General features: G+C 46.0%; 2 protein-coding genes across 4 annotated transcripts in view; one reads left to right on the plus strand and one right to left on the minus strand.

Annotated features, from left to right (window-relative positions):
* DNAH11 (dynein axonemal heavy chain 11) overlaps window positions 1-4270 on the plus strand; it is a 299093-nt gene extending 294823 nt beyond the window's left edge. For all 3 annotated transcript variants that reach the window (XM_050938580.1, XM_050938578.1, XM_050938579.1), the window contains one exon: window positions 3950-4270. In XM_050938580.1, coding sequence (XP_050794537.1) covers window positions 3950-4197 — 248 coding nt within the window. In that variant the 3' untranslated portion in view covers window positions 4198-4270. The remainder of the gene's footprint in view (window positions 1-3949) is intronic.
* A 551-nt stretch (window positions 4271-4821) lies between these two features.
* Window positions 4822-24779, minus strand: part of CDCA7L (cell division cycle associated 7 like) — a 31407-nt gene continuing 11449 nt past the window's right edge. Inside the window, exons 3-10 of the mRNA XM_050938677.1 lie at window positions 15442-15576; window positions 14514-14870; window positions 11676-11750; window positions 10442-10630; window positions 8397-8528; window positions 7204-7353; window positions 5658-5794; window positions 4822-5211 (exon numbers count right to left, since the gene is read on the minus strand). Coding sequence (XP_050794634.1) covers window positions 5181-5211; window positions 5658-5794; window positions 7204-7353; window positions 8397-8528; window positions 10442-10630; window positions 11676-11750; window positions 14514-14870; window positions 15442-15576 — 1206 coding nt within the window. The 3' untranslated portion in view covers window positions 4822-5180. The remainder of the gene's footprint in view (window positions 5212-5657; window positions 5795-7203; window positions 7354-8396; window positions 8529-10441; window positions 10631-11675; window positions 11751-14513; window positions 14871-15441; window positions 15577-24779) is intronic.

Here is a 24779-nt window from a genome sequence, read left to right on the forward strand (position 1 = left end):
ACTGTTGAGTTTGGGACTGATGATGGATTTAGTTAGTCATTAGTTTTAGATCAGGATTCATACATTCAGACATGGCCAGTGTCTCTACTTAATAAACTTACTCTACCATTAACAAAGCATTAAACCTGACTGTATAACAACAGAGCAGCAGCTCCACCACTTAAGGTTAAGAAACACTTCCTGTTTAAAAGACTCCAAGGCTCTTACTTGGATTGTCTTGAAATTTGCAGTGCTTCAAGGAGGTGCAGAGTAGCATTAACAGGGCAAATTTGCTGTCATTTCAGCAAAGTGTTTCTGAGATATGGCTCTCCTAAAAATTAACTGTTTGCAAAATAACCTGGTACTTCTAACATAGTTTTGCGCTCAAGTGTGGGCAAAAAGATCAGTCACTCTTATCCTCCCAGAAATGATCTCAACCACCTGGAATTTCTCTCAGTAAATTCCCTTGGGGGAAGCAATATTGAAAAAGTTATCAGGGTAAAGTTTGAATGTTCAGGTTGGCATGAGCTAAACTGACCTGCCTAAAAGCATGAAATATGCATAGGCAGGAAGAATAGGGATCTTCTGAAATTAGGTTTTCAGGCCGTTTAAGCCATGTCGTTACTGTGGTTATGTGTCATGCCTTGGTCATTGAACCTGAGCTGCACCTGTGCACTCCATGTTTGAACCCTGCCTTAACAGCTTTCAGAGAACATAGGCTGTGCATACTGGTTGTACTTGCATTCTGCAGGGGCTTATTTTGGAAGTTTTGCCCTGAGAGCAGAACTTCTAGTTTAATAGTGAGATTTTTAAGTGCTGTAAAATCAATGTTCAGACCCTTTCACTTTAGAAATGTTGCCAAGGAATGAGCCTTGTTTAACAGACAATGATAGAAGATTGTATCAGGCAGTTATGGTAATGGAATCATGTTTCCTGCACAATGGAACTGAGCATGATCAAAGGAAAGCAAGTCATTGGGTCAAGGGATTCCTGATACACATGAGCTGCTCATAACACTTTGAGGTTCTGATTTTTTTGGGGCAGACCTAGGGAATACTTTCCTAGGCTGCTTCTCGCAGTGGGGATGTGGTTCCAGGATCACTGCCCCTGATGCTTCTAGAATGGAAGTGCAACCAAAGCATTTAGCAAAGGTTTCTGCTCTTCCCCCATCGTACTGAGAGCAGGCATACAATGCAGAAATGGGGGTGAGGAGCTGGGCCTAGGCATGTTCAGTGCAGTTCATTAAGATGAATGAAGTAGTTCCACATCTCTCTGAGCCTTCCATGTTGCAGATAGATGTGAAGACCCTCTTCCTCATGCACCAGAACCCAGATCTAGATTTCTGCATCTCTACTTAGGGCTAGAAGGAACACATGTACCAGATCCTGCTAATGAGTGAGAGGGGCTTGAAGCTGCAGGTGTTAGAACAGTGCAGGAAAGAATGAGGTGGAAAGAATAGGGTTGTGTTGTACAGTGAGGGATTCAGCGCTGTCCTTTCCTTACTCTATGCTAGACCCTTTACCCTGCGGATCCTGTGTATAGGCAGGAGGGGGTGCTAGACAAGGAGATGATGCAGAGGTGGTGAAATGACTAACAAACATGCAGTCAGTACATTCTAGGGCACATGAGGATGCTGAGAAGTTAATCCAAAATGTTATTAAATATTCCAAAACAAAGACAGTAACAGTTAAGTTTGCCTTGTGCCCTTTCAGAATGTTAACTTCACCTGCACTCAGTGCAATACAAACTTCTGAATCCCAGGAAATACCAAGTTATGGTACATGCCATTCGAGCAATACTACCTTAACCTGTCGGTGATGTCCCAGCACACAGACTAGATGTTACAGGAGTAGAGAGGTTATTTAACTTTGCATTTGGCACTGGAATAGTGTCCACTATTCAATAAAGATTTGATAAATTGGAGAGGGTACAAATAAGAGCTATGAGAATGATTAAAAGATAAGAAAACATGCCTGACAGTGTTGACTCGACGTGCTCACTCTATTTAATAAAGACTGTTAAGGGGTGACTTGATCAGTCTATAAATATCTACATGGGGTATAAATATTTAATAATGGACTCTTCAATCTAGCAGAGAAAGCTATAACATGATCCAATGAATGAAGATGGAAGCTAGACAAATTCAGAAAGAAATAAAGGTGTAAATTTTTACCTGAGAGAGTAATTAAACATTGAAATGTATCAAGGGTCATGTTCTCTATCACTGTCCATGTTAACATTGGCATTAAGAATTGTTTTGGGCCAGTTCTGTGTTGTAGAGGGGGTCTAGACTATATAGATTAGTCCCTTCTGGCCTTGGAATCTGGGAACAGAACAATGTAGGACAGCATATTCATACAGTCTAACCCCTTCTCAAGCAAAACTCTAATTTATATCAGCTGTAGCAAACAGGTGCTACCTACCCACTCCCTGGACTACACTCAACCTAATTCATACAAGCCATCCTAGACTTGGAAAATGTTCCAACCCTCTAAGTCTTAAAGATCCTGGTCATGTATTCCACCACAACTGACAACCTACAGAACTCAACATCTGGAAGGGTACAAAGCACCACAGACCAACTTTAACTTTGTGGTCATACACACTCAAGCCTACTGTAGCTCTTAAATATTGGCATCTCTAAGATCTGCACACAGTTGTTTCCTATAATGTACACTAGGCTAAAAGGTCAGTACAAGATGAGTTTTCCTTTGTAAGTAAGTCTAATCATTGGTTTATCCTGTCTTGTGGCAAATCCAACATCAGTACGGCTTTACATGTCTCATCAATCAAAATAACACGCTCCTCAATTTCCTTATAAACCTTACATCAGGGTTCATGAACAGTCAGTCTCCACTCCAAACCCGGTTCACCTCCAGCATTTATAATGGTGTTGAAAGTGTTTTTAATTTATAAGGGGGAGTGGGTGTATTCAGAGGCTTGCTCTATGAAAGGAGTCACCAGTACAAAAGTTTGAGAACCACTGCCTTACACCAAGCAGAATTCAGGAATGATGGGGGTGGTTTGCACATACAGAAAGTAACAATACTTGTGTTTTTTAGAGTGATGTAAATTTGAAATAGTATGTCCTACTCCCTCTCTTAGGACCTATTCCTGTGAGCTGCTGCATGACCTTCAACTCCCAGACAAGTTAATTGAGGGCTCTTGCCAGCTTGCAGGATCTGGCCTATCAAGTGTGAAAACAACAGGTATTACCTTGATGAAGCTTGCTGAGCTCAACCCCCGTGCGGGGAACAGGGCTGACCTTCACTAGCTACATCATGGTAAAAACTTACCTGGGCATTTTCTCCACTGAAACTTTACAGCCCACTGGAGTGAGCTGGCTTGCTGTAATCTCTTTGTAAGAACACACCTTTTTCTTCTGTCAACCTTTCACTAGGTTTGTCTTCACTAACTCCCATGCAAGTCCATGCTTTGTCTGCACTACAACAGAAGAGCCAGGGTCAGCTGGCTTGGAATGCAGGGCTAGTGTAGCCATTTGGGCTCAGGCTGGAGCTGGGGTTCTGAAGCCTGGAGAGAAGGGAAAGTTTTAGAGCCCAGGCTTCAGCCCAAGTGGCTACACTGCTGTGTTAAGCCCTGCAGCCTGAGCCCATGACCTGGAAATCACAGCTGGGTTTTTTTATGGTTGTACCGAGTTACTCCATTTAGATCAACTAGAAGAGGGCTGGATTCTCTTCTCACACTGAAGTATGTTGTATCACGTTTCCATAAGAATAGACCAGTCATTTAATCATGAAAGCTATTAGCATTCCACCCAGAACATTGCCAAGCTCAAGATAGAGCTGTGTGATGAGATGCAGAGTGTGCACTGCACTGTGGCTCACAAATTACCTACAGTTTTGCCACATCTGCTCTATCCTCAGGAAAGGTATCTACTATTAAGCGCAGCATTGTAATGTACGAATGATTCAAGTTTCCATTTGGAACTGTGTGTCTGTTTTTGATACAGGAGCACGATGGGACATCCAGTCAGGGCTCATAGCTGAAGCCCGGCTCAAGGATCTGACTCCAGCAATGCCAGTCATCTTTGTAAGAGCTAGTCCAATTGATCGACAGGAAACCAAACACATATATGAATGTCCAGTATATAAAACTAAAACCAGAGGGCCCACATATGTTTGGACTTTCAATCTGAAGAGCAAGGAGAAGTCAGCTAAGTGGGTACTTGCAGGAGTAGCCTTACTCTTGGCTGTTTAACAGTGAGCCGACAGTCACATGTGTTGTCACACAGCCTGTAGTCAAAAGGAGATAAATGTTTTTCTCACATTCAGCTGTTGTGTAGTGGAGCAAGGTAATCCTACTGTTGTACAATGCCTCCACCCATGTCTGTCTCTCTAAACTAGATTTATACCTGTTAATGAACATTTTCCCTGAGAGAGGAACTCCCCCCTCTCCCCCCACATACACACACAAAATACTCCTCTATTGAAAATGCTTTATTATCTCTACACAGAGTAAAACATCCAATATTTTACACAAATTTTGACAATCTGAAGCTGCAGTACTAGGGGTTTTTAAAAAGTGTTGTTTGTAAAGCCTGCCTTTAGTTAAGCAGACAGGTAGGAATTATTTAAGAAAATTGACCCTTTTAATTGTACAGTGCTAAGTATCACTCTGGTTCAGCAGTGATGCACCTGCAGTCAACTACTTTTTAAAAATAAACTGCACATACCAGAACTGAATTTCAATAACGTTTTCAAAAGGACTCCCTTCTATCTTTGCAGGGGCAAAACTTACTTTTGCCCACAAACTGAGGCATGCAGTTACTTGATTTACTCATGCACAAAAAGGAGGGCTTTCAAAAACTTGGCTCTTCAATAGTTTGCTTAGGCCAAGAATTCTCACCCTCCTCCCTGCCACTCATTAAATTTTTAGTGCCACACACTTCCCTTCACAGCCTTTGGAGTTAAGCACCTACTTGGTTCTGTAGCCCTACTGAAAATTAACCACTGAAGATTTAAAAGTGCTGTTCTGCTCTGTATACAGATGTCTATGCATAAAAAGAATATTCTGCATGTTGATTCCTCAGGAAATGTTTTAGTAAAGACCAATCAGTTAAAAAAAAATCTAAAGCTATATTCTACAATTCTATCTTGTATAAACATCATTGTAATAAAAAAATTTAAACCCTGAAGTAAAAAAAAACTTGTCTGCAGGTCAGGCAGCTGTGCTCAGCATCTTCAATTGTCTTCACTCAGTTGCTTTTGTAAACTAGAAAACAGGTAGAAAGATGTTATCCTTAATGCTTTTGAAAAGTATCAGATTCCCATAAACTAAAGCTTTGATATTAGATGGTCACAGCTCCACAGAAGCACACAAAAAATTGAGTCAAGAAACAAATCTAAGTCTAACTCTTATAATATGAAATACTGGTTCAGTTTCCAAATTGCCTTATTCATTTGCACAGTAAAGTTGATTGTCAAGATTTCACATGAGGTCAAGGGGAGTTTTGCCATCAATTTCTGTCGGCCCAGACTGAAAGTCACAGTACCAATTTAGATGTTTTAGCAAGTTTTATGATGGACTTTGGTCTGGGTTAAAGCTCCACAAAGTTATATTTAAATGAAAACAACATTTTGAGAGCCTGATTAGAACTAAGGCAGCACATTTAAAAGTGTGGATTTCAATTCTAAGCAGTTATGTAATTATCACCTTACCTTTCAAGATATTCTTTAACATTATCATAACCATAAAATTTTGCCAAATGGATGAGCATTCCTGTGGCACAGCGGCCATCACGCTTGCGACAGTAACTGCAGTTACAGACACCACGACAAGGAGGGCAAATCCAATCCTGAATTACAGACAAGGAGATAAAGGTATGGGGTAGAGTTATCTACAGAGGTATTAGGATTGGAGAAGACAGGTTTGCATCTATTACCTACCTGAAACAAAAGAAAGTGCCACTTTTATGTAACAATACCTTATGCAGGGCAATACTGTATTTCATAAACAAATACTTTAGTGGATAATATTAATCAATCTTTTGATCAAAAAAGTTTGCAATATTGAAGAAACAAAAAATATACATTCTTGGAATTTTTCAAAGCTCACACTCCACAAATTCTAGTCATACTGATTTCCCTAGTGTTGTAACAGAATATAAAAAGCAGGGGTCTTCTATTCCAGCACCCTAGGATAAGGTGATAAAAAAACCTCCATTATTAAGGTTCAGGGTAACTATGGCTGAGTCATCTTGAAAGGCTGGTCCAATTAGCAGCTCCAACCAGGATATAAAGAGAAGTGGAATGTCTCTGAGCCAGAGAACAAGGCAGAAAAGGTCCTCAGGCAGGACCCCCAGACTAAGGTTTATGTTTAAGTTACCAGTGAAGCCAAATTCCAGGAAGTGGTGGGTTTGGACGCTAAAAGAGCCACATGCAACATTCAGTTAATATGAAAAGAAAAACATTTTTAATGTCCTTTTAAAAAAATTATCATTTTTTAAAACAGGCTCAGAGGAAGAAGAGGAGGCCTGCTGCCTGTAACATGTTACTTCAGGAGCATTAGATAAAAACGAAGGTGGCTATTGCTCTAGGAAGCAGACCTAAGACCTTGTACAAAAATGTTGGGTTTTTTTGTTATTAGGCTCAGGGTTAAGTCCTGCTCTGTCATGCTGGAAGATGGGAACCAGGAGAGTGTCTCAAGGGGAGGGCAACAAAGAGGCAAGCTTGGAGAGGAAACTTAGGCTGAGTTTTATTCTGTTAATTGTATATGAATTGCCAAGGCAGCCAGACTCCATGAAAGGGGATGGATTTGGACATGATGGGTCTAGGCACTCTGCTGAGGATAGGATAGGGGCTCAGGGAAAGAAAGAGGACCCAACCCTGAATTCTTGAGGTTCTTTCCTTCCCAAGGTTTAAGTTTAGAATCTGAAACAAGTAGCTTGCATTGCAGACCAGAGCAGACCAGTGAAAGCATCAGGGAAGGAGGAAAAAAGCTACACAAGAACTTAGGAGAATCAGGTCCCCTTTCATCCTCTCAACCTCATGAATTTTCTTTCCTCCACCTGAGAGCAACTAAGAGCAGGCCGAAAGCCCTGCTCTCTCATCCCTCAGCAGGATAAATATCCCATCCCCAGCAAGATAAATATCAATCACAGCCACACTACTCAGGCTTTTATGTGGCAGAATGTTTGAATTTCATGTTATCCCAGAAATCTGTGATGATTGTGAAGCTAACAAAGCCAAAGAACTTGATACTTACTGGATCCAGAAGTGCCGATTTCACATCTTCACCATATCGATTACGAAGACACGGTCCACAGAACTGTCCTCTCACACCCCCGCAGCCTTGATTACGACAGATTGTCTTAGTGTCAATTGTCTTCTGCCGACACTGGTGGCACGTACTGCCCTAAAGTACATGGAAAGGAAGGGGGAGAGAGACACATAAAAATTTAGCATTTCACATTATGTTGAACTTCTTGACTCCAGGTGCTGGAATTCTCTCACACACCTCTCAGCTGGAGATGGAAAACACTAAACTTTCTTCTTGGGAACCAGAGGCAACTAGATTAATAAAACATTAGGAAAAAACGCAACTTCCACCACCATGATCATTTCTACAGTGCTCAAAAGTATGCGAGGTATTTTACAAAACAAAGAGATGGTCCCTGTCCTGAAGGCTTAGGAATCTAATGTGCTACATGAGCCCTAAGTTATATTTCTGGTTCCAATCCACTCATGGCAAATGCTAGGAACCCCCAGAGTCACTCAGCAGTTCAATATCCACCATTCTGAAATTCCAGGGTATTAGATAATCTTCATGCAGTGATCCCTGTGACAGCATCAAACCCCAAAACAGAGGGGCTCGTGTTCATTTTAAATCTGTGCACAGATAAGGTGGCAAAGTCGGTGTTTATAAGAGTAACTCTGCTCATGCAACAACATGCCACAGACATGTATTAATGTCCTTTTGAATAACCGTCTCTCTTCCAGGTTTCAGCACTCCTCTCACATGATAACACTTCAAGGGAAACAGAGGAACACAAATGGAATGTGGAGCAATTTGCTTCTAGGTCACTGGCTTATATGTGCCCAGATCATTCATGGCTATGTCCACTTCCATCTAATAGGCCTTTGGTGGAAGTGAATTAGTGGTCTCAATATAGTTCCCACTCAAGAGGTAAATAGCAGAACATGGCCACAACTGGCACCTGTTTGCAGATAGCAAGAGATGGCTAAGCACAGACAATGCACTACCTTCTCCAGTATTCTCGGAAGCAAGGGAGAGAAGCTTCCCTGCTGTCCTCGCACAGTAGATAAACACAGCACTGTAGTCTCCAGGGCTCTTATTCTGGCACTTTTCAATGAGCATTAAATTCACTTTATGAAATGAAGTAGTTTCACCTTATGCCCCTCGCTCTAAACAATCAAAAGGAAAAAGCAGGCACCTACCAGGACTTTATCATAGATTTTATCTTTAACTGTAATTGCTATATTCTCCAAGTCCTCATCAGTAATATCTTCAACAGGACGGTAAGATGAGTATGTAGATGACCTCCTTCTTTTGCGCACTCCACAGTCACCCTACAAAACAAACTATCTTATCACCTTTTGTCTTATTATGGGTAAAGTGCTTTTACCTTTAGATCAAATATGCTCTGACTATAAGAATAGAACATATAGCTAGGGTTTGTGGTCACCTCCAACTCCCTATCCTTCCTACCAACCCAACCGTTATTGCTCTCACCAGCTCTAGTGCCTCCTCATTCCCCTACCCCTTCAAACACCCTCAAAAATTCCTATCCTCCCACCACATCTTTCTCTTCCTCCCAGGAAATTTGCCATCCTTCATACATCTGGTATCTTTCTCCAACAAACTCTTCCCCTTTTTTCCCCCCAATGACAATCAACCATACTATCTATCCGCTTCCTCCTCCACAGAAAAAGATCACTACCATCCACCTTTTTATCTCTTTCCCCTCCATCTTCAGCACCCACTGAAACCTCCACAACTACGCTCACAGCAGCCTCCCTTTCTCCCCTTCCTGACTCCTCCTCAAGAAAGGTGGTGCCACGTCCAGCACCTTCCGCCTTATCCAGTTCACCCCTTCATTTTCTTTGAGTGATGCGCCCGATCAGACTCTACACTCCCTCTCCATGTAACTTATCTGCCAGCCACCAACTCCTCCCCAACCATCCTTCTCTTCACTTTGATACACCAAGTTCTCCTTCTGCTTCTCCTTTCACCCCCATCCTCCAGAGGTTTCAACTTTAACACTGATGTCCCATCTGACCCTTTAGCCTTTGCTCTCATCTCCTTGTTTGTCCTTCAACATCGGATCAGCTCTCCAAAATGGCCGCTCGCTCAACTTCGTCTTAGCTCAGTACTATTCCCTCTCTGATTTTCCAGTAACTGAGTTCCCTCTACAACCAGCACCTCTATTTCAACTTTGTCCACCTTTTCACACTATGACCTCCCACTCCATCAGTGGATATGACTACTCTGCTTCTCTAAGCCCTCTCCTGATTTTCCCCTCCCTCTCTTGTTTAATAAAATTGACTCTACTTTCTCCTCCAACACTGATTCTTTTGCAACTCTCCCCAACCGAAGTCCACCCCAACAAATCTCAATCCTGGCTTACCCCCAACACTCTATTTCTGCATGCCTGATCTACTGAATGCCTCTTGAGAGCCTCATGGCCACATGGCCATCCACCTGATAATTCATTTTCTCCTCATTCCCTTCTGCCACATCCCTCACCTATAAGTGTTAATTTTCCATCTCTGTCGTTGCCATTAATATTTATGTTGTGATAGCGCACAAAAGGAACCAAGCAGGATTACAGTTTACCATTTAATAGCAGACATGACCCATGAATATGACTGACAACAGGAGGGATGGAGTAGGAGGACAAATGTAACAAAAATGTAAATCACATGGCTCCTAAAATATTTTGTTCCTTATTTGTAAATTCTGAATTCTTTCTAATGTCCTCCTCCATCCTCTCCTCTCTCCACACAGGTTCTTACCAATTCTTAAATTGAAGTTCAGCAAGCTCAGCCTTGATTTCTGCTCCCTTCTAACATTCTCCCTACTCCTCTGCTGTCACCAAGAGTGAAGCTGTTCACCTCTCCTCCCATTCCCTCCCACCTCCTTATCACCCCACTCCATAGCCTGCCTCCAGCCTAGCACACTGTGGGCACTACTGGATTTCAAATACTAAATAATACAAATATTAATCTGATACATAATCATAATTCGTTACACATTCAAACGGGACAGGTTACATACTGAAATAGCTTGGGTGACTAGGGAAGGGGAAGGGGGAGACTCCAGGATCCTTTTTATTCCTGCTTCTAATTCCAGCACCAAGGTTCTAAATGCTAGTTGGCTTTCTGCTGCATTTGTCCCCACTCTGTATGCTGGCCAGCTCAAAGTAGCATGAGTGACATCTCCAAAAGACAAAGGTTAGTAAACAAACTAAACTGGCAAATACCCCACTGAGTCTCTTCTTTATTAGGAGATTTTGTTGTCTGTAATTATGAAAGTGTTCTGCAAATTTAGCCGCAGACACAGTGAAGTTTTCCAAGGCAAATTTCTCTGGTGGACGAGCATTTCTGGTTGGGTTTGTACGACGCTCTATCTGGCCTTCAGAAAATGTTCTCCTTGGGGTTTTCTTCTGTTTCTAGAGGAGGAAAGAAACCACGTTTCTATTAGAATTGTCTCATCTGTTGTGTGTTTGGGATGGGAAACTACCAGAGATTATATGGGCATGGGACTACCAGACCTATGCCTCGAGATGGGGAACTTGCTACAATACTCTAATTGTTACTTTAAAAAGAAATGAAAAAGTGAACATATACCTACAAGATGATCATATACGTAACAAGTGGGGAATGTTGCCATAAGGATAAGGGCATTCTAACACTCTATCCCCAGGGTTCTTTCCAGAATAAAAATACTGAATATATATTACTGGAATCCAGAGATTTATTTAAAGTAGGTTTAATACATCACAATAAATATTTGAAGTACAGCCAGCAAGAAGCCAGCCTTTCACATATTTTATAATTTGGGTCACAAATGACTTAATTATCAGGGCAACATTATACAAGGACTTCCCAACGTCAGGAACATGCATGTGCAACCCTCCTGGCGTATGTGTGGACTTGGAATACTTGATTAGTTAACATTAGCCCACAGTAACCACAGAGAATTAGAGATTTCTATGCTGGTAGCCAAAAAAGAGATGCTCTAGAGATAGAACACAGAAACATCCTGCTATTATGCAGGACTGAGCTTTCCCATCACAGTTCTAATGGAAACATGGACTTTTAACAGAAAGGAAAATTAGCAAAAAACAGACAGGATCTGAAAACAAACAGTAGTTTCTTCACTCTCTTTAGCTTTCCAGCTACAAGATCCTATTTGCCGTTCAACCATCATTCTCAAATACATTTGTCTAGTGTCTCATGAGCCTCTCTAAGTTAATGGGGCAGTGCCTAATTTTAGGTCTGTTTTTTTTTTTTTTTAATATACATTGCATAATGTGAGCTGTTTCTTTACCTGTATATCTTGGTAGCCTGCCCTGCCTTTTTACATAATATATAACTAATCAAGTCAATACAAATAAAACTACCAAAAAAAAAGGATAAAAATATTCATCAGAAGACACATTTCATTCGTTCAGCAACAATATATATTATATTTAACCAAATACTGAAACTTACAGAAGGAGTTGAGGTGGCCGTTTTCACTGGAAACAGTTCAGGTATAGAATTCAGTTCTGCTAACAACTGGGCAAGCTGAAATTAATAAAAAATACCCTATTGAAGTCTCACTGTAAACTTGCAAATATTTAACCTACTCAGTCCTTACCATGCTCTGTTTTCACACACATTCTGAGATATTTCAAATACATTAAATCCCAGTGTAAGTAACCACTCTTTAAAACACTTCATTTAAACCTCTACCCCTAAACGTTCAAAGCTCTACAGCTTGTTTTAGCACCATGACTCCCATTGATTTGTACTGAAGTCGTGCAGCTAAAATCACATCCAACACTGTCAAATGTGGCTCTAAAGAAGTGTGTTATACCGAGGTTACAGGATCCATGACCAATAATGACTGAAATTTGCAGTTAACATTGGAAAGCTAATCCCTTGACAACAAAAGTGGACGTAACTGCATCAAGGGGATTATAAGAGGTTTCTTGTGGGCCATCTTGGCACATACTTTTCTAATACAAAATTGCTGGCACACTAAGTTATTCTGACAGTGCGGGCTTAGGCTATGTACACACTACAGCTTATTTCGGTATAAGTTATGTCACCCAGAGGTGTAAATAAACCAGATCCCTCAGCGATGTAAATTACACTGACCTAAGTGCCAATGTCAACAGTGCTACCTCGGCAGGAGCTCCTCCCACTGATATTATTACACCAGCAAGCAGCAGTAGCTAAGTCAACAGGAGATCTGTTTCCCGTTGGCGCAGAGTGGCTGCAAGCTCTGTCCTGTAGCCATAGACTCAGTGACTTTTGTTGGCTGGCCAGAATTTTCTCCTAGTCATTCTTTATCAGAACCCAGTGAAAAAAGTCAGAAGCTTCCCTTATCCAATAACCCAGCCTGATCTCTCTATTAGTGAGGCCACACTGCCTCATTCCACACAGCAGATTGGAGCCAGCCAATAGTAATCAGGCTTTTTGTGTGTACGAGTATAAACACACCCCTTTGCAAAACAATGTACTGTTGGTCAGTATCCCCCCCACACGGCAAGTGTGATGTCACCAGCACAGTGCACCCTAAGCAAAGCCACAGTAATACTCTGTTGTACTTGTACTATACAAGAGACCCTGGGCCTGTCTTCTCTACATCATCTTGGCTGGCCATTTTGAAATACTACTGACTTACTCTGAAGGGACTCACACTCTGGGCTTCAACAGCTGCTGGCTTTAGGGAGCTTCATAAGAGGGGAAGACCTTAAACGGGGAAAATGGTGGCGATTCTTGACTACCAAACATCTGAGACAACCATGGCAGAACTGCATGTGGCATGAAGAGGCCACAAAGAGTGCATGACATTTCTCAGTAATGACCTAATATGTTTTTAATTCTTATCTAACAGCTGTCACATTTAACACCCTCATTAGTGATCTGGATGAGAATAAAGATGATGTTAATGAAATTCACACAGATACTGAACTGGGAGTAGCTGTAAATACCAGTAAGGACAGCACAATTATACACAGGAATCTAGATAGATTAGAAACAAGAGAAAGGCCTGTCTACATGTACCAGGGGGTTGATGCGCAGCAATCGATGCATCAGTGGTCGATTTAGCAGGTCTAGTGAAGACCCGCTAAATTGATCAGCGATCACTCTCCTGTTAACTCCTGTACTCCACCAGAATGAGAATCGCAAAGGGAGTCGATGGGAGAGCATCTCTAGTCGACATCGCGTAGCGTAGGCCCCGTGGTAAGTAGATTTAAGTACGCTGACTTCAACTATGTTATTCACATAGCTGAAGTTTCATAAATTTGATCGATCTCCCCCCATAGTGTAGACAAGGCTTAAGAAACTATAAAATGAGCTTTTACTTGGAAAGATACAAGCCAGTAGCCCTGGGGGAAAATAATCAAATATTCATGCCCAATGGGAAGCAGAAACATGAGAAGTAGTAAAGCTGAAAGGGCAACAGGGAACCCAAATGAGGTATGGGTTTGTATCACAATATCGCAGCAGGAAAGGCCACTGGGACTTTGGGCTGCATACCCAAAGGCATCATGACAAAGCAGGAAGGTAATAGTACCCCTCACACACAATACATTAGCGTAAGAGGAAAGTTAACTCTAAACTACACTTCTCAAACAAGTGAACATACACTTAGAGATGCAAAAGTCTTGATTGCTTTATCTTATTTTTCCATTTAGTAAACTGCAATAGGTTTCTCAGCCAATGTAAATTAGCAACTCTGTTGCATAATGACACAATAGATCATTTAAAGTTAATGGATGGCAATGCTTTTTGATAGGATCTAGTTATAAGGTGTGTCTTCACTACAGAGTTAACCTGGACTCTTACTCAGTTGTTGCCCCCTAATCCTGCTCCCGTCCATATATAAAAGCCTCTACCCTGAGTTTTATGGTACTTTCAACCCAAGCTAGCCGGCAAGGCTCAGGGTATATAGGCTAGAACTCAGCTGAGGATTTCACTCACGCAGGTAACTCACACACTTTGTAGTAAGAACACAAACTAAACCACTCCAATGCCTTCCCACAATTCTCCCAGTGAGCCCAGGACAGACAAGTACTCCCACAATTCACTGGGAGTGGCTCAGTTTACTGTAGCACAAAGAACCGTGGGATATCCTCCCAAAAGGCCTAGTGACACACATATAAAAGAGTGCAGCACCACTATGGACACAGTAACTCAAGTGTGGCTTTGCAGTGTGGCTGCTCACAACCAGGCAGAGCTAACCTGAGTGCTTAGACTTGGATGCCAATCACCCAGTAAACTCTGTAGTGAAGACATGCCATTAGTGAGTACTGGCTTTTGTCTGCTTTGTCTTACCATGGCTTTATTTTCTTTGATGTTTATGGCTCTTTTAAGCAGGGCACTAGAGCTTTCTTCATGAGTCTCTTTCACATCCTCCTCAGACTCTGAGGCAGAGCCCTCTAGTTTCTTCCATCGCTTGCTGCTTTTCTCTCTTGTGAGAGTTTTAGGGGGTTTATTGTCTTGCAAGTGTAGCTTGGAAAAAGTTGGTTCAGGCACCTTCTTCTTGGCAGACTTTCTTGTGGGGAACTGAAATGCCACACGAAGACCAAAGCTGCTTCTCTTGGGGGAAGCCTTCTCTTCTTCCTCCTCCTCCTCACTACCCAGTAAAGAGAAATTATTGTTCTCTCCATCACTCAAATCTGACTTCACTGGCTGAAAGCAGAGATAATTAATGTTATACTGACAGCTGTCACATGGGAACAGGCCACTTTTTATCCTCATTATTAGCATAGACTATTACTATAAGAATCTGAAAAACTGGAAACTTCATCTTGTGTTTAGCTAAACTAACAATTAAAAAAAAAATAACTGTTCACAGTGGGTGCAGTTCTGCCCTTTGCAGAGACCAGTGCAATGCCCATTAATTATGTAAGGATGTGGGACTTAAGTAACGCATAGAGTTTGTGCTGGACCCCTGCACAAGAGTGAATTTCATCCGCTGTGAACAGTAACCAATCCTCTTTCCCTTAAGCAGATGGTACTTCATTACATGCACTAGTAGATATTTTCCATCTCTGGCTTTTATGATATTAAATATTAAGGAAAATTTGTCTTTTATTAATGTAATACAACATTTATCTTCAGCACAAACATTTGACATTATTAAATAACAAAATAAATTTCAACCAGCTGTATGAAAACAAGAGGATTACACAAAGAAAGAAGAAAGGGGAGGGAGGAGTCTGTATTGCGTGTCTGAACACAATGAAAATGCTAGCTTTACCATCATTCCATTCGCATTGTTTACATCCAGGTCACTTGGAGCAAAGCCTTCAAACACTTCACTTTCTGAATCAGTGTCTTCAGTGAAAATTCTCCTCAGTTCCTCAGTCAGGTACTTGGATTGAAATCGAACATCCTGTTGAGCAAGCATACGAAAATCACAACAGGAGGACGCACTTTGCCATACAAAGAGCATTCATGTAACTTTTCCAATCCAAATCAGAAAATGCTTAATGTTAAGGAGTTACTGAGCAGATGGTGTGTTCCTGTGAAAATGTTAAATGCAAAACCTGTCACAAGAAAAAGACACACTGGATTTCAGCCCTATCAGTTATTTCAAATGAACATAGATACTCTCCAGTTCGGCTATTTTTTTAAAAGGTGACCTGTAGAGGATTTTTTTTAATTGAGTTTGTGTCTTTTTTGCTTCATTATGGTGCATAAAGCAGACCTGAGAAGGATTTGCTTTATTAAAAAAAAATAATATTTTTTTTAAAACGTCAGAAATATCAACTCTAGTCTTCTCTGGGTTCATTGGTATTGCAAAGTCTCAGAAGATGTATATTGTTACCTTTCACACTTTGGTGGAAGAGGGAGCTTAATCAGCAAAGGTTCCCTCTCTCCAAAAAATCAGTTCATCACTGAAGTTAAGTAAGTGAAAACAAAATTGAAAAGTTTTAAACAAACTAACTAAAAATCCCTTTTGCTCAACTTCCACTCTCTTTCTTTGCTCTTGCAGTATCATTTTAACAACTCTCCAGTCATCACAGGGTTTTCCAAGCTAGGCAGAAAGCAAATTTCTAATGTTAAAAACTAATGGAAAGAAAAATATTTTCCACAAAAGAAAGTAAGTAAGTAAATAAATAAATAAACAAATGCCTTTTGGGTCTTGCTTGCATATCATCTACTTAAAATAGGGCTGAAGCCCATTTTTCCCCTTTGCATACCATCTTTACAATGGGTTTACTATACATATAACAAAAAAGCAATAATATACATTCCATGATGAGGAAGGGAGATTTTAAATGAAACAATATAGAAAAGCTTCAGAGCATCTGTCAACGTGTTGTTATTGCTATCTTGAAAAACAGGACTAGCTCAGGGCAGGGGATGTACACACAATCGCACAGCACCTGCTGTTTGAAACTCAGCATCCTTCACTTGAGACAGTTTACTTCTCCAGTTTTCCTTGGATGTTTAACTCCCACACAAGATACAGAAATGACCTCTCATACAACTGCACTTGGCTAAATATCTTTATTCTCTCCTTCAATTCCCTCCCATCCCCGACGTTAATTATACACTTCTTTATGTTGAGAAAATATCTGGTGAAAAACAGATAAAATAGATGAGTGGAAAAACTTGCAGGGGAATAGAGGAAAAATCATTGCATATACTGTTTCTTTACACTTAAAACATCTCCTACAAATTATTATGGGTAATTGGAGTGAGTTTTCTCAGAGCAAAATTACTTTGTTCTTTTGTTGATAGCTGCAGTGCAGCTGCTTGAGAAAGGAGCAAACACAAAAGGGAAGTAACTTTAAGAGAAACTGTATTTCTCTTTGAGAAGAACTGAAGTTTGTGTTCACTCTGTACTTGCATAAAACTTTGCAGCGCTGGCTAGAAAGACTGTCAGTCAGTTTGTTAGCTCTGTTACAGTGACTGAAAAATTGGGAACGAGGACCAGTGATGTGCAAGAACAGTAAAGTGTGGCATTTCCTATACAGAGGTGTCCTTAACCGTAATTTTACTACACAGGAAGCAAACAAGCAAGGAAGAACGAGTGCAACTAGGCTATGTCTACACTACACGGGCTACAGCAGCAGACCTGCAGCAATGCAGTTACACTGCTGTAGTGCTGTAACATAGGTGCTTTCTGCACTGGCAGAAGGGATTTTTCGTCTATGTAGTTAAAACACCTCTTCAAGAGGTGGTAGCTAGATTAATAGACAAATTCTTCCATGGACCTAGTTGCACCTATACTGGGGGTTAGGTTGCCTAACTACAGTGCTCAGGGAGCAAAATATTTCACAGCCCTGAGCAACGTAGCTAGGGCTTAAGCTAATGTTTAAGTGACACAAATGAGATTACAGGAGAGAGTTTCAGAAAACTCTGCAAGGGAAGAGACATGCAAACTCTATACTGATAACAGCATTTGTTATCTAACTCCCTGTGAACTACTAAGGCACAAATATGACCCAATTTTACTGATCACCCCAACTTCTTTGCCCTTTCCTGCCCAATTCCACCCTGCAGAGAAGACGGTTACTCACCTTTGTAACTGTTGTTCTTCGAGATGTGTTGCTCACATCCATTCCAGTTAGGTGTGCGCGCCGCGCGTGCACGTTCGTCGGAAACTTTTTACCCTAGCAACTCCAGTGGGCCGGCAGGTCGCCCCCTGGAGTGGCGCCGCCATGGCGCCCAATATATATCCCTGCCGGCCCACCCGCTCCTCAGTTCCTTCTTGCCGGCGACTCCGACAGTGGGGAAGGAGGGCGGGTGTGGAATGGATGTGAGCAACACATCTCGAAGAACAACAGTTACAAAGGTGAGTAACCGTCTTTTCTTCTTCGAGTGATTGCTCACATCCATTCCAGTTAGGTGAATCCCAAGCCATACCTAGGCGGTGGGGTCGGAGCGAGAAGTCGCGGCATGGAGCACAGCAGATCCGAAGGCCGCATCCTCTCTAGACTGCTGGACCAGGGCGTAGTGGGAAGCAAAGGTGTGGACCGATGACCAGGTCGCTGCCCGACAGATTTCCTGGATGGGCACACGGGCAAGGAAAGCCAGCGACGACGCCTGCGCCCTGGTAGAATGCGCAGTCACACGGCCCGTAGGGACGTGGGCCAAGTCATAGCAGGTCCTGATGCAGGACGTTACCCAAGAGGATAACCTCTGGGAGGAGATAGGAAGCCCTTTCATGCGGTCCGCTACTGCCACGAAAAGCTGGGGGGATTTGCGGAAGGGCTTAGTCCTCTCCACGTAGAACGCGAGAGCCCTACGGACATCAAGCGAGTGGAGCTGCTGCTCCCTGCCTGAGGAGTGAGGTTTCGGGAAAAAAACCGGGAGGAATATCTCTTGGTTGACGTGGAAGGCTGAGACCACCTTGGGGAGAAAAGCAGGGTGCGGTCTCAGCTGCACCTTGTCCTTGTGGAAGACCGTATATGGGGGGTCTACCACAAGAGCCCGGAGTTCCGACACCCGTCTAGCTGAGGTGATAGCTACTAGAAAGGCCGTCTTCCAAGAGAGGTAAAGCAGGGAGCAAGTAGCTAACGGCTCAAAGGGGGGCCCCATGAGCCGGGACAACACCAGGTTAAGATCCCAGGTTGGAGCAGGGGGACGGACGTTAGGGTATAAACGTTCCAGCCCCTTAAGGAATCTAGACACCGTCGGGTGGGAAAAAACAGAGCGACCATCCGCACCCGGGTGAAAGGTGGAGATAGCTGCTAGGTGGACTCGTAACGACGATATGGCCAGACCTTGCCCTTTGAGGGACCAAATGTAGTCTAAGATGTCGGCTACTGAAACTTCCATAGGGCGGAGATTTTTCTCCACGCACCAAAAGGAGAAGCGCTTCCATTTGGCCAAATATGTCGCTCTTGTGGACGGCTTCCTGCTGCCCAAGAGCACCTCCCTCACCGGCGTGGAACAGCGCAGCTCAGAGCCAGTCAGCCACGCAGGAGCCACGCCGCTAGGTGCAGCGACTGCAGGTCCGGGTGACAGAGGGTCCCGTGCTCCTGGGTAATCAGGTCCGGATGAAGGGGCAGGGGAACTGGGTCGGCTATGGTCAGGTCCAGCAGCATGGGGTACCAGTGCTGTCTGGGCCATGCCGGGGCTACCATGATCACGTGAGCCCTGTCCCTGCGCACCTTCAGAAGGACCCTGTGGACCAACGGGAATGGGGGAAACGCATAGTACAGGTGGGTCGACCACTGGATGAGGAAGGCATCCGCTATCGACCCGGGCTCCCTGCCCTGAAAGGAGCAGAACGCTTGGCACTTCCTGTTCCCTTTGGACGCGAAGAGGTCCACCCGGGGATAACCCCACCTCCGGAAGATGGAGAGGGCGACGTCTGGGCGGAGGGACCACTCGTGTGACAGGAAGGATCTGCTCAATCGATCCGCCAGCGTGTTCCGTACTCCGGGGAGGAAGGAAGCCATGAGGTGAATGGAGTGGGCTACACAAAAGTCCCAGAGTCGTATCGCCTCGTGGCACAGGGAGGAGGATCTGGTGCCGCCCTGCTTGTTGATATAATACATGGTCGTCGTGTTGTCGGTGAACACCGCGACACAACGACCCTGGAGCTGATGACAGAACGTTTGACAAGCAAGACGGACCGCTCTCAACTCCCGCATGTTGATGTGTAGCCGCACCTCCTCCTGGGACCACAGGCCCTGCATCCTCAGGGTCCCTGCGTGGGCCCCCCAGCCGAGATCTGAGGCATCTGTTGTTAGGGACACCGAGGGCTGAGATGGGTGGAAGGGGAGACCCGCACACAACACTGACTGGTCCAGCCACCAGTCGAGAGAATCTAAGACCCCCTGGGGGATCGTGATTAACATATCTAGTGGCTGTCTTGTCGGCCTGTAATGACCGATGAGCCACAGCTGGAGTGGCCTCATGCGGAGCCGAGCGTAATTGGTCATGAAAGTACAGGCCGCCATGTGGCCTAACAGGGTTAGACACGTCCTCACTGACGTCAAGGGGGCTGTCTGTAGCCGTTGCACGATGGCCGACAAGGCCTGGAACCGCTGCAATGGCAGCAAGGCCCTGCCCACAGTGGCGTCCAGGACGGCCCCGATGAATTCCACCCTTTGTGTGGGGGCCAGGGTGGACTTGTCTGTGTTCACCAAGAGGCCCAGAGCGGCGAACATGTCGGTGATCACACGGACATGGCTGCAGACTTGTTGGTGCGACGTGCCTCGAATCAACCAATCGTCCAGATACGGGAACACGTGGATACGACTGCGCCGAAGCTGCGCCACAACAACTGCCATGCATTTCGTAAACACTCTCGGGGCCGTGGACAAGCCAAATGGGAGGACTGCAAATTGGTAATGCAGAGACCCCACAAGGAAGCGAAGGAAACGTCTGTGGGGTGGCCAGATAGCAATGTGAAAATACGCGTCCTGCATGTCGAGGGCGGCGTACCAGTCTCCCGGATCCAGGGATGGGATAATGGTCCCCAAGGAAACCATGCGGAACTTCAACTTCACCAGGTACTTGTTGAGCTCTCGCAGGTCGAGGATGGGCCTGAGGCCTCCCTTGGCCTTGGGGATCAGAAAGTAGCGGGAATAAAACCCCTTGCCTTTCTCGTTCTCCGGCACCGCCTCTATAGCTCCTTTGCCGAGGAGCGTCTGCACCTCCTGCCGAAGGAATTGCTCGTGAGAGGGGTCCCTGAAGAGGGACGAGGAAGGGGGGCGGGGAGGAGGAAATGAAACAAACTGCAGGCGGTATCCCGACTGCACCGTGCGTAAGACCCAGCGGTCTGATGTTATTAGGGACCACGCCGGGAGGAAAAAAGAAAGGCGGTTGGAAAACGGGGGGAAAGGATCCAATGGGGAAACTGTTACTGCGCCCTCGGGCGCACCTTCAAAATGAAGGCTTGGGACCAGGCGGGGGCTTAGAGGAGCCTTGGTTTTGGCCCCCTTGGTTCCCCGAGTGCCTGCGCCTTCCGTTCCTGCCGCGGCGCCTGTTAAGGTCCTGCCGCTGGCGGAACTGGAGATACGGCCTGCGCTGTTGTTGCTGTTGCTGCGGCCGGAAGGGTCTGCGTTGCGTCACTGGAGTGTGCATCCCCAGTGACCTCATGATGACTCGGTTGTCTTTTAGACTCTTGAGTCTAGGGTCTGTCTTGTCCGAGAACAGCCCTTGGCCTTCAAAAGGAAGGTCCTGTATTGTGTGCTGGAGCTCCGGCGGAAGGCCGGAAACCTGCAGCCAGGAGAGGCGACGCATTGTTACACCCGACGCGAGGGTACGGGCAGCCGAATCCGCAGCGTCCAGAGAGGCTTGCAAGGACGTGCGTGCGACCTTCTTGCCTTCCTCTAAGATGGCCGCAAACTCCTGACGAGCATCTTGTGGCAACAGCTCCTTGAATTTGTCTGCTGCCACCCAGGAGTTAAAGGCGTATCTGCTTAACAGGGCCTGTTGGTTGGAGACCCTGAGTTGCAGCGCCCCAGCCGAGTACACCTTACGGCCGAGGAGATCCATCCGCCTGGCCTCCCTGGATTTGGGGGCTGGAGCCTCCTGACCATGACGCTCTTTATCATTGACGGATTGGACCACCAGGGAACACGGAGTCGGGTGTACGTGGAGGTACTCGTAGCCCTTAGAAGGAGCCATGTACTTCCTCTCGACGCCCTTCGCAGTGGGAGGAATGGAGGCCGGAGACTGCCAGATGGTGTTGGCGTTGGCCTGGATGGTCCGTATGAACGGCAGGGCGACCCTGGTGGGAGCGTCTGCCGAGAGGATGGTGACAATAGGGTCCTCTACCTCCGAGACCTCCTCGGCTTGTAGACTCAGGTTTTGGGCTACTCGCCGGAGGAGGTCCTGGTGCGCCCTGAGGTCCAGCGGGGGGGGGGCTGTTGGAGGAGGTCCCAGCCACCGCTTCATCAGGGGAAGAAGATGAGGAGACCCCCGGCAAGAGGGTGTCTAAAGGGGGGTCTCCCTCGGCCCTCGCCTCTGCCTCAGGAGCCAAAGTGGAGTCCTGGTGCTTGGATCCTTCCTCCCCATCCGGGGAGGGAGGGGGGCGAGACAACGAGGCCTCAGGTGCCCTGCGCTCCGCAGTCGCCGGCCTAGCAGGGAGCTGTTGGGGGCCCTGGGCCTGATGATATGCCCAGGGTGTCCAGAAACCCCATTGCTGTGGGGCTGGGTCCTGCTGTGGAGGCTCGCTGAACAGCGCCGCCTGCCGGTCGGTGCCCAGCGCGTACCCACTGTCCGCCAGCGAAGACACGGACGGCTGCCTAGAGGGCCATGGCGGGGCGGACCCTGGATGGTAAGGGTCCGCGCGGGCCGGCACGGGCGATCGTCTCGGTGCCGGGGACCGGTGCCGGGAGTCGTAACGGTGCCGGGAGCGGGACCGAGTTCTGCCACGGTGCCGGGATCCGGATCGGTACCGGGCGCCGCTTCGGTGCCGGGATCGGGACCTGCCACCGGTTCGGTACCGGGAGGTCGACCGGGACCGGGACCTGCCACCAGCTCGGCGCCGGGAGGTCGACCGGTGCGGCGAACGTCTGGATCGGCTCCTGGACTCGCGGTGCCGGTAACGACGGCTGGAGTCTGACCGCGATCGTCTCGGTGTCGACCGGCGCCGCGAGTGCGACCGGTACCGCTGAGGGGAGCGGTGCCGGGACTGCGAGCGGCGGCGGGATCTGGAGCGACCGTGACGTCGGGACCTGGAGCGAGAACGAGAGTCCCGGGACGGTGCCGACATCATCGGCTTGCCTCTGGACACGACCCGCACCGGAGGTACCGGGGGTGGTAGCTGAGTGGGCTCGGTCATGGCTATGAGGTCCCGTGCCGAGGCGAAGGTCTCTGGTGTAGATGGCACCACTATCTCGACCCCAGATGTCATGGGGGAGCTTGGCGGCACCGGACTCGACGGACCCGCCGGGCCCGGAGTCGACGGTGCCGGCGGCGCCGCGGCCGATGCTGAGGCCGGGCGCTCCACTCGGGTGTGCCTGGCCGGAGTAATGGACTTCGACGGCCTAGGCTCTGTCCCCGGTGCCGGAGAAGGTCGGTGCCGGGGAGTCTTCTCGGTGCCGGTGCGATCCGGTGCCGGCGCCGAGATCACGGCCTGCGAAGCCGCCGGGTCAAGTGCCGCCTCCATGAGGAGAGTCCGGAGCCTTTGATCCCTCTCCTTCTTAGTCCTTGGCTTAAAAGCCTTGCAGATGCGGCACTTGTCGGATCTATGCGATTCCCCCAGGCACTTCAGGCACGCGTCGTGGGGGTCGCTGGTGGGCATAGGCTTCTTGCAGGCCGCACACTGCTTGAAGCCCGGCGAACCAGGCATGAGCCCGGTGCCGGGTGCCGGGAAGGGCTAAGCCCCCGGCGAAAAACTATTTACAACTACTTAACACTTAACTACTACTATCTAACTTAACAGTCTAGTTAACAACTACAATAGAGATAACGATAGAAAAACAAGGAGAGCTAGGGACGTGGAGGACAGCTATGCCGCGCTCCACAGTTCCAACGACCGACACGGCGGTAAGAAGGAACTGAGGAGCGGGTGGGCCGGCAGGGATATATATTGGGCGCCATGGCGGCGCCACTCCAGGGGGCAACCTGCCGGCCCACTGGAGTTGCTAGGGTAAAAAGTTTCCGACGAACGTGCACGCGCGGCGCGCACACCTAACTGGAATGGATGTGAGCAATCACTCGAAGAAGAACTTTTCTTCCCTTCCCACCCTTTTGCTCTTTATAGGATAATTCTTCCCTAGGGAAATTTCCAGCTTACCTCTTATCCATAACATCCCAGTACTGTTGCTTCTTCCCCTTCAATATAATTAAAATCTGCTTTTTCATAATTAACATCACTACTGAAACCTTTGTCCAAGCAAGAGTCATCTTTGTGATTACTCTGTCTCTTTTACTCACATCTTCCCCCTGCAGTCTATCCAAAACACCACAAAAGCCAACTTTTTCCTTGCAGCGTGCTATGCCATCCCTTTCTTGAATCTCTTCGCTAGCCTTGCCCCGTATCATTAAAAACCAGATGTAAGTTCATGGCGGTCAAGCCCAGTAAACTTCGCTTTCAGTTTCTCCTCTTTGCTCCCTGCTCTTCCCAGTGTCCTTCTCCTCACACTTTCCCCCTCCAGTACTTCCAGCTGCCAACTCAAACAGTGACTGTGATGTTGCTCTCTATGTGATTTTATGAAAATATGCTAATGAGTTTGAATATACAAAGCTTATATCTACTGAGTGTGGTCATCCTATTTGTATAAATGTACCACTCTTGTATCTGAAACTAGAAATATGAAATACAACTCCAAGGGCCTATTGTAATTGTGCAAAGTCTGGGCCATTAATGGTGGTTTGGAATCTTGATGGCTCCCATCAACCAGGACAATTGACTGCAGATGGCTCTGTTTTACCTGTAAGTTTTCCTGTACACGTGTGTGCTGGCAAGTGAGCAATGAAGTCTTACAGTGACATGTGATCATGTCACCTGAACTGGAATCCATCTTTAACCTGGTGCTTTTCCATTGAGAAGGAGGGGGTGGGAACCCAGAGAGGGACAAAGGATTCCTGCCTTATGCAAAAGATATATAAATGGGTGGAACAGAACAAATGAGGCAGCCATCATGAGGAATCCCCTAGCTACCACCTGAGCTGGAACAA

This window comes from Gopherus flavomarginatus, chromosome 2 (genome assembly GCF_025201925.1).
Source record: "Gopherus flavomarginatus isolate rGopFla2 chromosome 2, rGopFla2.mat.asm, whole genome shotgun sequence".
NCBI classification, from domain to species: Eukaryota; Metazoa; Chordata; order Testudines; family Testudinidae; genus Gopherus; species Gopherus flavomarginatus.